The 13,860-nt window shown below is 37.9% G+C and overlaps 1 protein-coding gene across 4 annotated transcripts in view; it reads right to left on the minus strand.

Moving 5' to 3' along the window:
* ATP2B1 (ATPase plasma membrane Ca2+ transporting 1) overlaps nucleotides 1-13,860 on the minus strand; it is a 65,429-nt gene that overhangs the window by 13,607 nt on the left and 37,962 nt on the right. For all 4 annotated transcript variants that reach the window (XM_086750169.1, XM_086750150.1, XM_086750161.1 and 1 more), the window contains exons 7-15: nucleotides 13,738-13,776; nucleotides 12,792-12,953; nucleotides 10,946-11,160; nucleotides 9,518-9,760; nucleotides 6,838-7,079; nucleotides 3,815-4,052; nucleotides 2,693-2,872; nucleotides 2,521-2,608; nucleotides 2,091-2,197 (exon numbers count right to left, since the gene is read on the minus strand). In XM_086750169.1, the coding sequence (XP_086606295.1) occupies nucleotides 2,091-2,197; nucleotides 2,521-2,608; nucleotides 2,693-2,872; nucleotides 3,815-4,052; nucleotides 6,838-7,079; nucleotides 9,518-9,760; nucleotides 10,946-11,160; nucleotides 12,792-12,953; nucleotides 13,738-13,776 (1,514 nt within the window). The remainder of the gene's footprint in view (nucleotides 1-2,090; nucleotides 2,198-2,520; nucleotides 2,609-2,692; nucleotides 2,873-3,814; nucleotides 4,053-6,837; nucleotides 7,080-9,517; nucleotides 9,761-10,945; nucleotides 11,161-12,791; nucleotides 12,954-13,737; nucleotides 13,777-13,860) is intronic.

Below are 13,860 nucleotides of genomic sequence, written 5' to 3' on the forward strand. Positions count from 1 at the left end.
AGGTAGTAGAGATAATGTTAAGCCCGGGAGGAGGGAGGGGTGGGGGGAGGTTGTCTTGTTCCCTGTCTCATTCTCCTGCTAATTTTAGAAATGAATGAGTAGTTTTCCCCAGGTCGAGTCTGTTTTGCCCGTGACGGTAAGTTTGGGGATTTCTCCCCGTCCTTATCTCAAGCCTTGAGCCGTTTTTCTTATGTCATCTCCCTCTATTCTCTCGGAGGGTGGGGGGAGCGAGGGAGAGACTGCGTGGTCTGGTCCCGATCGGGGCTGAACTACGACAGCACCTAAAGTTCTACTGAAACAAGTTCTGCTTGCAAGTTCTACTCAAGAACAAAACAAAAAAGGTAACGTTGACTTTAAAATAAAGACCTCAATAAAAATCCTCAAGCTGATGATAAAGATACTGTGTAAATTCTCCCAAAGAAATGTTACAGAACCCTGTTCAAGTTAAAGGCCACCAGATGGTGCAGTCCTACAGTTTGGTCTATGTCCTGACTTGTTTGCTATATGGATTCCAGCCGCAGGGCAATGCACATGTTCATAACACGGAGGAATGATACATCTTATCAAAAACCTTTTGCACAAGACTATTGGCTTTAAACAGGAAAGTCATATACAATGACATTGGAATGCAATATGACATTCTTAAGTTTTAAGCACCTGTAGTCTCATACAGTATCCAAACAGTTAAGCTGAGTCCTGTGTAACACCTACTTCAATGGTATTTATTCTGCTTTTGGCATTTCAAAACCACTAACTCAATAGCAAATTTAACAATCCTTATTCTTGATACATTGTTTTGCCAAGGAAATGAGTCACCTGCACAGCTACGTGTATACCTTAAATGTACCTTTAAATTTCATATAGTAGATGGTGATTTTAAGTGTTATTTAGATAAGCAGTGAAATTAGTTTCTTACACAGATGAGCATAGACAGCAACTGCAGGAAACATTTAAACTCTGGAAGACGAAAATAAATCTGCCCCAATAGTGCCAACTACAGCAGCTATACAATAGCAGAAAACAAATACTTGTTAAAACAAGACTGTTACAGTCTAGAGAACATTTAATGTGTAGCTGTGAAACTTGTTAAGTTATGCTTTTGAAAAATGCTCCTTGAGAATGACAAGAAAATTCTTTCTCTTCCCATTTTTCCCTTCAAGATTATAATCTGACTCAGTGCATCTGGATATGTTGTAGGAGTATGGTATTCATTTTTTTTTTTCTTCAAATGCTTAATAATGAGTTTTTAAAGACTAAAGTGACCTAGTAACACCAAACTGTACCTTTTCAGCTTAAGACTGAGGAGGAATCTTGAGGTAAGAGAAAGCTTGAGGAATCTATCTTACAGTGTTTTGAAAGAGAGAGAAGAAAGCTGAAGCCTACATACTGAAGGCATGAGTCGATCTCGCATTAGCACTTAAAGTCAAGACTCAGTTTGGTGACCATTTGAAAGCGTAGTTGAGAATTTAAATTAAGAAAGCCAAGTAATCTAAGGAACCATCCAGACGAATACAGATCTTGAACTGTCATAAAATGCTGTTACTTCAGTTGTCTTAGAGATGTCTCTTAGTATAGCCTCCAAAGCCATTTTAAACATAACTAGCAGTCTCTCTCATTATAGTCTCCCTGTTTCTATGCATAATTTCACAGAAAACAGATGAATAAGCTCATTCCATGTTGCAGATAAGCTTGACTCAAGGTCAACATATTTACCACCTAAAGTCATTTTGCCTTATGTTGAACAGATCTCATTTCAGAAATCTTCAGTATCAGCAATTGTGTTCCTACATTTTGCAATGTGCCTTTGTGTAAAAAGGTTTTGATTTGTAAGTGACTGGGGAGTTGTGTTTTTTAGGTTTTATTCAAATGCCATGAGGACATCTTCCACCAAATAAAAACACAGTTAAATTGGAAGACTGAGGAAGGAGGAAGAACTAATTAATATTCAGTGTGAGAGATGTTGACTCCATTAACTTAGTTCTAGATTAGGCTCATTAAACAAGCAAGGTTGTTTAATCTTCTAAGTGACTTGATAAGTTATTTTATCAAAATAATACTGAAGATTAAAAAAAAAAAATAAAAAATCATACCATAGCAAATCCAACATCTGCCTTCTTCAGAGCTGGACCATCATTGGTACCATCACCAGTTACTGCTACAACTTGTCTCTGTTCAAAGACAGTGCTGTCAATTATACCTAAAATAAAATGACATTCGGTGTTACCGTTCAAAATTGACAACACAGCACAGATTAAACCTGAAATAGAAACACAGTTTTTGTCTTCCTCAGTAATAAAAAAAAAAAACAAAACCAACCCAACCATAAAAACAACAACAAAAAAATCACAGATAGTTCTAGTTGGCTCCATTTGTCAAGCAGGAAAAAAAAAAAAAAAAAAAAAAAGGTAAATGAGGACACGCTTATAGGCATTTCCCACTGCTCAGTCCAAGACTTTTCTCTAAAAGCAGAAAAAAAAAATAATCTAGCTTTACTTAGAAGCCCAGCCAGTTTTTACTTACCTTTTACTAGAGTGTGTTTGTCAGTGGGAGAAGATCTTGCGAGAACACGAAGCTTTGGCCAAATTTTATCTATTCGCTCTTGTTCTATCTGCAAAAAAGAGCATTGGTTATATTTTACAGTTTGAAGACTTCGAATACCTGCTGATCTACTTTAAATAGCCAGTATGCTTACCTCCCCTTTTTCATTGCGTATTCTCCTGTTAAAGTCTTTGCCTTCTAAACACAGGAAGTCTTCACCAGGATTCAGAATACCACATTTTAATGCAATAGCACGAGCAGTGTTAATGTTATCACCAGTGACCATACGTACAGTTATGCCTGCACGTTGACACTTTTTTATTGCATCAGGTACCTGTAAGCAAAAACAAAACCAAACACACAAGCTCAGAGTCTGTACATTAGCTGAATAAATCTAGACATGTGAGTGAAAGAAATGTTTTTGGCTCAATCCAGGATAACTCTTATTTTAAAATCAAGACTGTTATGGAACATTGTGGGGCGGGGGGGGGGGGAAGAGTAGCTTACCACAATTCTTTTCCTGAAAACTACACAAATAGCAACTCTGGCAAAGAGGTTTTTTGTTATGTCATGTGTCGTGTCTCTCTGTCCCCCCCTGAACCCTCTACTCCACCCCTCGCTTAACTTTTCAAATACTGCAGTATTAAAAAATACCACAAAAATAATCATGACATAATAGGCTGTAGTATTCAAAGATACTGAGAATTAGCTTTTCATTTATGACTGTGCGAAATAAACTACAGCTCACACTCCACTACTTCACCCATGACTTTTACTGTGAAGTGATGACAGCACAAATCAGACTGGAGTTCCACTTACACGTGGTATAAAAGCTTTCACTATTGAAAAACACTGCCCTCCTTAGACCTCAACCACAAGCCAGACTCCTTACCTCAGTTCTCATGTGACAAACCCTCCTCTCCATCATTCCTCATTAGAAGCTGGCAACAGGCACAATGGCTAATAATATCCTAAACAATACTCCTAATAGTCCAAGTACTAAAAAAAAAATGACAAGTTGTTCCCTCTGCTGAGACCCTGCATAGTAAGCGCCTTAAGTCATTAGTTTGTACAGAGCTTCAGTAACACAGCATAAGTGACATTAAGAAGTTTTAATCTGCTTTTATAGCTCCATTAACTTTCCCCTCAAGAAATTAGATTTTAATTTATCAACTATGCTTAAGGCATGCAATAGTAATTCAGTCTCTTGTACTCTGCATGACATGAATCAAGATCCGTTGTAACACAATCACTGCAGTTTAGTCAGCGACCCTACCTCAGGTCTCACAGGATCTTCAATCCCAACAACAGCAATGCATGTCAGACCAGTAACAATATCATTTTCATTGTCCCATTCTGGCTCAGGTTCCCCTGCTGGGAAGTCTCTGAATGCCAGGCAGATGGTTCTGAGCCCCTCAGAAGCCATTGGCTCAATGACGGTTTTCACGATATCATCGCGGTCCCGAGGTCTAAATACCTTTGGTTCTCCATTAGCACTCAGTATTTTGAAGCACCTGAAAACAAAGGTTCAAAGAATTACCAAATTTTAAGCAGAAGTTCAGCCCATTCAATGCCTTATTAGTCAACTCCAGTAAGCTTCCACAAGCTTCTTTTTCACTAGAAACATACACACACAAAAAGCCAGTAGCAGCATCTGTAAAGTAATCTTCTCCATATGCATTTAATCTCTTCCAAACTGCAAAACATACTAGCTGTAGAAAGTAAACTGAGCCAGTCATCCTAGGATGAAAAAAATGCCCAGTGGTTTTAGGACACAAAAATTAGTTACCTCCTAGAAGTATCCATTTCTCCATTGTATGTAAACAGCCTGGTGTCTGCACTGGCTGAGTCAGTCAATCCAGTTTCAAGTTCAACAAAATAATGCCATCTTGTTAACAGTTATACAAGTCTCAGAAGTATAGTACACTTCCAGAACATGCATGGGATGCTTAAGCAGCTGTAAGCACTAAACGTACAGCACTAAAAGCTGTACTGCTACCCTTAACAGCAGTAAGGTTTGCCCTGCTGCCTCCCAGTCTAAGTGCAGAGAATTCAGAGAGCATCTGGCATAGAGCTCTTAATGTGAAGTATTAAATTAAAAACAAATACTGAAATCTGATTTAAATGTTTGCATAAGAGATTAGATTCAAACACTATGCACTCTAACATTTCAAAACATGCTCTTTCAGTTATGTTTCTTCACGCCAAAGATGCCACTGCTTTCATAGACAGCACACATGCTGTACCAATATGGGTGCCATGAACATAAAACCACCAAATATTTTGAACAATAAATCTAGTCTTGTTCTAATGCATGTTTTGCCATAAAGCAATGCCATAAGCATTTGTTTTACAAATTAGTAGTAATGTGGCACTGAAAAAAATATAAGAATTTATGACTTTTAAAAAATACCAAGTTCAGACCTGGTAGATCTGCTAAGATGACTACTGTTACATTTAAATGTTTAGCTCAAGGCTTTAGGGAATTCCTAAGTGCAATATATACAAAAGTTTCCACCTCAGCCAGGAAATGAAAACTAAGCAGACCCTTAAAGCTTCATAGTATTCATAATAACTGAAGTTTGAAGTCTATCGGAATTTCCTGATTTTGGTTATCTGTTCAAATGCCCGCAATCACTAAGGATACCTTGTGTTACCTGCAATCATAGAGCTTGTGATAAATTAAAAACATTCCAAGATTATTAAATAGAAGGCAATAAGCTTTAAGTAAAGATTTAATTGAAGCTCACTTCAAATATTTGACTTGATGGTAAGGAAAGAAGAGAATAAAACTGCTCTGCTTGAAAAGTTTATGCATTTCTTCTACACTTATTAGTGACTCATTTGTGTCTTACAAATATTCATATTCATTCAGCGTTCAAAAACAGTCATATATGTTATAATTAAGAATGAGCAGCACAACTGACAAACCAGGTTACAAACTCTGAGATTAATTTCTGGCACTGCACAGGTGCAGTTAAGTGCAGGTTAAGAAAGTGGCTTATGATGGGAAGACTTTTTCCTAGTCAGTAGGAAAACTCTGAAATAGTTCTGGAATTACAACTATTCCAATGTATCCAAATCAGCCCAGGTTTTCTTGTTGTTTGCCAAATGTCCTTATTATTTATTTTCTTATCTGTTTTGAAGCCAAGTGGATCATATGAGTCTGGGCTGAATGAGTTCTAGCAACTTCTACAGTTCAATTGCTCAGTAAGTTAATAACGTACAAAATACTTCTGAAGGTAGAAATAATGCAAATAGAGGCATACTTATTCACTGACGAGAGCTGGCTTAAAAATCAGCTATGAAACAATTCACATCTAAATCTAAGTTCCATATCAAAAGGAACAAGAATCCTTTAAAGATTGACCTTTTGTTGTCAGCACTAAGTTGAAGAGAAGGAAGATTTAATCTCTTCTCTTTAGTGTATTAGTACTTTCCTAGATAATTATTTGGGGGGCTAGTAGCAAGCAAAAAGGTAAACTGATTGATGAACATAATCTATGCACTACTCAGACTAGAAACAGTCTGACATTAGAACCAAAACCAGACTGGCTAGAATTTCTGCTCCTAGAGAACACGATGCATACATGCTTGACTTCTCTCCTCACCTAGTTAGGAGTTACCACAGCCTTCTTCACACCTAAAGGTTTGTTCCAGTGGTGACTAATCTCTCGCTAATCTCATTCTAATAAATCCTCTCTAGATGGGCAGATGGATAAGGAAGCAGTTTGCTTTGTCACATTAAAAACCCTCAAGTTTCTCCATTGGCCAAGTTCAATCTCCTGATAAAATGATAAACTTGGACACTAACTTGCACAGTCTTGTGAAGCTAAAAGTAACCACTTTTCAAAGGCACAAGTCATTCCTGGAATTTAGGCATATCAGCTGTTGGGACTTTACTGGAAGATGGGTGAGCATTTTGACCAACCACACGTAAAACTTTCAGTTTAACTAGAGAATAGATCCTTTCATAGATGCTTTCCTGTATCAGAGCAGAGTTCTAAAATCAATACTGACCAGTGCTTTTTTTGGAAGGGCAGGGCTGGGGTGCGAGAATTAAAGTCACTGAAATGCTAAATTAGCCCACCTTACTGTAGAAAGTCAAACAACTGAGGGAGACAAGCTGGGAAACTGGCTGCAATCACAAGGGTAAAGGACTGCTGCACTTGTTTGTGAACAGGACGACAGAAACAGTTCACAGACTACGACACAATGTTGTTTAGCACTTCAGTCTCCTCACTCATCACAACATTTAGCCAAATTTAAATGCTGAATTACAACAGTAGTTGTTCTTACTTTTTAAGAACTATCTCAGAGGCACCTTTACTGAATATCCGGAAACTGCCATCAGAGTTTTTTAACACAGTACTCATAGATTTTCTAACAGAGTTGAAGGTGTACACTTTGTATAAATCCTCTTCTGGTATCTCGTTTCTTACATCCTGATAATCACGTTTTAAATCCAAGAGCAATCCCAGCAAGGCACATTCAGTTTTATTTCCAACATGACGTGGTAGGCCACCTTCTTTTTCAGGAGGCTGCAAGAAGAACAAGAACCTTCACTGATTAGGAGGCTAACTTATGAATCACTGAAGTACAGCATTTAGAAAACAGGGAAGCTAAGGCCAAGCTTAGCTCTAGGATGGTGAAGTTTCACTTTCGCAACGATTACTCTATATATTCCTATGAGTCATGAGCCAAAGTCATACCGCTAGCTTTTGTAAGTAACAACTTCTGTACCTGTTCAACACCGTTCAGTCCCTCTCTCAGACTCAAAAATCACCCATTAAGTTTGCATCAAATCCCAATATGACCTTTCTAAAAGGCATTTTCCATTGTGTGAAATATCTGATTAATTGAGTGTAGTCCCTGAATAATTATTTTGCATTTTAAAAGTACGGATAAGTTTAAGTAAACTGATTTAAGCAAGCTAAATGGCATTATTTCTGCTAAATTAAAGTATCCTTTCCTGTAATAACTCTTCCTCAATGATTTAGACTATCATCACATCACCTGTTAGCCTTCTACTGAACAAACTAAGTCATTAAGCTTCTTAAGTCTCCCTACAAGTTCGGTTTTCCAGGCCATGGCCTATTTAACTAAAGAGTTCAGAAACAAGTTTCCAACTCCGTAACATCAGAACAAGTTTCTTATCTCAGCAATGCGAAATACGCACGTACTAGTGCTGTAAGTAAAGGAGTATTTCTCTCAACATATTTCTGAGCTTATATAGCTATAACATTGCAGTGTAATTGGTAGCAAAAAAGGCAGAAGCACTTACTCAGCCTGACATGCCTCAAGCAGCTAGAGCTGAACTATATAAATGACAAGTCAGTGACCCATTTTCGTAATTCAGAGCTGCAAGATCTTGGATTTAGCTGTACTGAATACTCACACTTTCAAAATGTTCACTTTAATGTGCAGTTTAAGATGTCCAGTTCTGGGGTCGCCAGTACAAGAGACATGGACAGCCAGGAGCAAGCCCAGCCATGCGGCCACAAAGTTGATAAAGGGACTGGAGCACCTGACCTAGAAGGAGAGGCTGAGAGAGCTAGGACTGTTCAGCCTGAAGAAGCGAAGGCTCCGGGGGAAAAACCTATCAGTATATATAATGCAGGAATATGGCAGGTAGATGGAGCAATAGCAAGGACTGCCAAGACAGACTTCTTAGTGGTGCCCAGTCAGAGGACCACAGGCAATGGGTACAAATGGAAACTCTTGAAATTCCGTTTGAACAATAAGAAACACCTTTTTACTCTAAGGGTGGTCAAATACTTGACCACGGTTACCTAGAGGTTGCAGAGTCTCCATCCTTCGAGACTCTTAAAACCTGACTGAAGATAGCCCTGAGCAATGTGCTCTGCATGACCCTGCTTTGAGAAGGGGAGTTGGACCAGAGGATCTCAGGAGGTCCCTTTGAGCCCTCTATGATTCTGTAAAACAGATTAACTCTGACTGCATTGTATGTAATTTGATTAAAATTGCAGTAGTAAGGGACCTGGTCAGTTTATGTGCAGTTAAATTACTTTTTTTTTCTTTCTCTAAAAAGATTTTTAGAAAGTAGGCTGTGAAACTCCTCACATACTATAACTCGAGTAGTATTTCAGTCTTGTTTCAGAGAAATTGGTGCTGGTGATCTCCACGTGCCGCCTCAAGTACTGCTTTTGAGAAAATTCTTGCAGAGGTACCATCTTTATTGGCTGAAAAGTACCTTTAGGACTGGGCTTTTACTGCTATTCTTGTACAAAGCATTCATAGGGGAGGCTCCTACTAAATCTTGAAGTGCTAACTTATTTACTTTTTAAGCTAAATTCTAATTATTATTTTTACTGCCTTAAAGAATATAAATTATGCAACACATTGGAATAACTACATCAAGGAAGCTATGTTTGGAGAAAACAATGCACACAAAAGTGATAAATAGTTCTGTACTTAAAATGCATAACAGTCCACTATTCTTTTTATTTCAAAATATTTTGGAAGTCTCAAACAAGGTATGAGCAAAGATGCTACAATTCTAAAGCCTACAAACTCATACAACAATAACTGGAATAAAAATCCATCAAAATCCTCATCTTTATTTGCACTTTGTCATTACATTCTAGCTAACGTTATGCTGCTCTTACATGTTTACTTTGCAGTAGCACTCAAATTGAGCCAAGATGCTCTTTAAGTAAGGTAAACAGCCCCACTTATTAAAACAAATTTAGACACAACTGCAATCTCACAACCTGAGATTGTCTCTTTGAATTATCAATTCAAAACCTAAATTATCAGTTCTATCTTAAATAAGCTATTTTTGAAGTTTACTCCCAAATGAATGGTTGAGCAATTTACAGCAGATACAGAATACCTTACACTGCATTTTGGCACACGCTTATGCTTACCATGGCCTACCAAGCGGCCACCAGACAATTTGCATTTTTTTTTAGGAAGTTGTTTGGTTACCTTGATTAGAATGAAGAAATCCACTTACCAGTATTTTGGAAGTATAAGCACAATTAACAGAAATTCCTGTCACAAGGTAAGCCATAGTTTTCTCTGGAATAGCTTCTGGTTCTGGAATTTTTTTATAATGTTTTTCATTGATGTAGGCTTGGACCACTGTCATTCTGTTCATGGTCAATGTTCCTGTTTTGTCTGAGCAAATAGCTGTTGCATTGCCCATTGTTTCACATGCATCCAGATGTCTCACCAAGTTATTATCTTTCATCATTTTCTAAGGAAATAAAAGCAGTAAGCAGCTATCCATGACTATTACTTCACATTTCAGAAATTCTCATTTAGGGTGTTCAGGCTTATAGTGCAGTTTCAGAAGATACTCAGCCTTTAAAGTTTTCTGGTGTCTTACAGAGGAAGAATTTGTAGCTGCCACATTCAGTAAGGATTCCTTTAAGTCTATCATGTCATAGTAAACTTCATTTTGAACAAGTTCGTAAATACAGTCCTGATCTCCTGTATCTGCACGTCACACTGACTACTGATAATATTCAGACTCGTACGAGTAAATAGCTTATGATGATATTTAGAAATAGAGGTACAGACTGAGCTTTATCAGATAAAATATTAAAAAAAAAAAGTCTTTCTGCTTACAAGAAAGATCAAGTAAGCTATGTTACAGACTTACCCAAACATTAGATGTTATGTATTTCAAAGATGCTACAGTCAGATTTAAAATCAAATACAGACTGAGAGTCTAATGTTTCAGCTAAGAAGTGAGGACTACACAAGTTTCATAGGCCAAACACAACTTTAAATTCTTTACTTAACAGGTCTAGATAGTATTTTAACCTTGAAGAGACAGAGTAACTTCAAATGATACAATACTAAGGCTACTAGTTAGTGCTGTGAGTTACTAAGTTTTAGAACACAGCCTAAACAGCCGTTGTCTTTACAATTAGATCTTCAGATGAATAACCAGTCCCAGTATGCTGAAAGCAATAAGAAAATTAAGAGAACAAAGAGCATGAGTTAAAAAACATGCTGTATAATAAATAGAAAGCTCTATGTTGTACAATATTCAGCCCTCAAGGAAACTCAATCTGACAACTTTTGTAGTAGTTACTTAACACATCAGCTAGGTAGAAGCTCAGGTTTACAGAAGAGTTGTTATTTACAAACTCTGACATATCTATTTATAGTAAGTAAATGATACAATGCTATGAATGAAACCCATTCATCTTTAGTTGGTGACAACAGGCTATCACTGCTCACTGTTCATGTTAGTGCATATTCAGAGAGTAAGAGAAGTACTGTGGTGGATTTCTTATGCAATTCAGGGAAACAAGAAAAGCTTCTCCCCAGTCTATTACATATACGTGATGCAGCATATCTCAACTGAGATTTCACAGAAGATGAATACACTGACCTAGCTTTAAAATCTGTTCCCCGTCTATCCACTTACCTTAACGGAGTAAGCCAGAGATATAGTGACTGCAAGTGGAAGACCTTCTGGTACTGCCACCACCAAGACTGTAACTCCAATAATGAAGAACTTCACAAAATACTGAATATAAATTGGTGTACATTCAGCAAGCCAAGGTCTCTTCTGAACCCAGAAGGTATCAATTACAAAATATAACACAAGGATAATCACTGTGATTGCAGACATCAACAAACCTGATTAAAAAGAGAATAAATAGTTTTCAGATATTATCTCAAATGTTTGTAAATACAGACTGTGAATAAGTCATGTGGAAATATTTCTGCCTTTACAGAAGTTACTGTATAACTACGATTTTAAACAGGCAAGTCAGGAAATATTAAGGTTGTTCTCAAAGATGTTCCAACTTCCAATACAAGTATTTCTTCATGTATTTTACCTAGAAACTTCAAAAATCTTTTTTTTCCTTCTCATTTAACTGAAAAGTGCACATCTAATTATGAACAGGAGAGATAAATATGTAAAGTCAATTGACAAAGCAGAATAAGAACTGAAATAATTCAGCAGGCCTTCAACGATTGTACTGCTGACTTATACAGTAGAGAAAGCTGCTGACAGTCTGTACCCTGCTTCCTGCTGAAAATGGGATTAGATATGGCAGCTAAGTACAGTGTTCAACGAACTGGGAGTAACTGGGAAGACAAATCAGAACTGCTGTTAGAAAGCTGAGTGGCACATTTAAGACACTACACGAAAACAGTGAATGAAACTGGACCTGGCTGGAATAAAGCAACACAGGTCACTGAAGTGTCAGCTCTCCATAGAAAGATGCTTCCATGCATGCACTGGCCCAAAGCAGCCAGGCAAAAAAATACATGCATGAAGTAGATGAGAATTAAGGATGTGTGGGGAATTACAATGGGTCAAAAGGTGCATAAAGGAAAACAAAAGCTCTTACTTACGAAAGATGTGAAAAAAATTTGTTTGGTAAGAACAGTATTTTACACTAAACATACCATGGAAGCCTTATTTAACATTTGTTAGCACATATTTCTCTGAAAAATTAACATTGCTATACACAACTATGGAGCACTAAAAGTTCAATCGCTTTGTCCTCACATCATAACTGTCTTATGACATAGATGCTGAAGTCAGCCCTTTTTGAGTTGTGGGCTGGGCTAGAAGACTTCTAGCACTTCCTTCTCGCCTAAATCATTTAGCAATTCCGCATGAACCAAAAGAAATCCTGAAATATTTGAATTAAAGCTCTACATACTAGATAATACAGCTTAAAATTTACACTGAACTTCATTGTTTTTTTAGTCTACTTTCAAAAGGCAACAGTTCACCAAATGTTTTGACAAGACAGTTGAATACTAGCTGACAGAAGAGTAACAGAAGCTAAAGGATAACAAAAAATCAATAAAAAATGTTACATATCAGCAAGACATACTTTAAGTGGAAATTCCTAAGCCTCTGGAAGTACCAGAGACAACCTAACACATTTTCCAGACCTCACTCAATTTTAGTTCTCTACGTACATCACTAAATGCCATATCTTATCTAAAAACTACTTTCATAATAGTTGTCCAATGTTATAAACTTGGAATTTTATCTCCCAGAAGCTGACACTCCAAAGCATGAATCTATTTAAATCAAGGAAAAATAAAACCCATTCGCATGACACAGTCTGAGAAGACATCAGCACACTTAGGCACAACGGCATATTTGCATGCGTTGGAATTTTGCACTTAAAATAATCAAACTGGTCAAGGCCAGCTATTTAAGTTATCCTGCCACAAACTATGCATGTTCCAACTTTATGCAAACACATGATCAACATAAGGAGGGTGTTGATAAATCATACCTGCTTTGCCAATCTGAACTGCAAGCTTTGTAAGTTTGCCTTGAAGAACTGACTTTTCTTTCTTTGGCAAATTTGCTCTCTTCTTGTCTTTCTCATCTCCATCCCCACCATCCTCACTCTTCAGTGGTTGCATTTCCATGGCTGCACCATCCTGAGCTTTAGCTAGAAGTTAAGATCAAATAAAGTTTAGCCACTGGGGAATCTCCGAACTCAATGATACTTAAAAAGCTTAACCACACCAGGCTCCACTAAACACAAGTACTGCGTAGTACCTAGTATTCAGAGATGCCATACTGCATGTGAATGTTTAAACAAGTATAGTGGGTGTAGATGCCCAGGTGCTGGCAGCAGGGGAGCTGCAGCCCGTGGATAAGACCATAGTGGGGCAGGTTGTCCCCCTGCAGCCCACAGAGGAACACAGAGGAGCAGATATCCACACTGCAGCCCATGGGGGACCCCACACTGCAGCAGGTGGATGTGCCCTGAAGGAAGCTGCAGCCTGTGGAGACCCCACACAGGAGCAGGCTCCTGGCAGGAGCTGTGGCCCATGGGAGTCCAACGCTTGTGCAGTACCTTGTGGAAAAGATCCAAGTTGGAGAAGTTCATGAAGAACTGTATTCTTTGCAAGGGACTGCATAATGGAGCAGGGGAAGAGCGTGAGGACGAAGGAGCAGAGATAAGCGTTATGAACTGACCAAAAAACCTTGTTCCTCATCTCCCTGAACTCCTCAGAGAGGAGGTAGAGGAGTCAGGAGTGAACTTCCTCAAGCTGAGTCTGGTTTGCTTGTGAAGCATTTATTTTGGGCAGATTCACTTATGTTATCTTTAGCATAAGCACTTTGGACCCAAGTATTCAATATGCATTCTCATAGGAAAGTATGTATTCATTACATACACTCTCAGAAAATAGGGATTTGCAAGAGAGGATCAGAGAACCTGCATTTACCTTTGTTACGGTTTTCAACAGCTCCATCTTGCTTTTTACCTGTTGGAGAGGGGAACAAGTTGTGTTTTAAATTGGCTGTGCAGAACTCATTTCGGTGTTTATGTTTATATATAATGCCTACAT

The sequence above is a fragment of the Chlamydotis macqueenii genome, chromosome 1 (assembly GCF_036417535.1).
Source record: "Chlamydotis macqueenii isolate bChlMac1 chromosome 1, bChlMac1.mat, whole genome shotgun sequence".
Classification (NCBI taxonomy): domain Eukaryota; kingdom Metazoa; phylum Chordata; class Aves; order Otidiformes; family Otididae; genus Chlamydotis; species Chlamydotis macqueenii.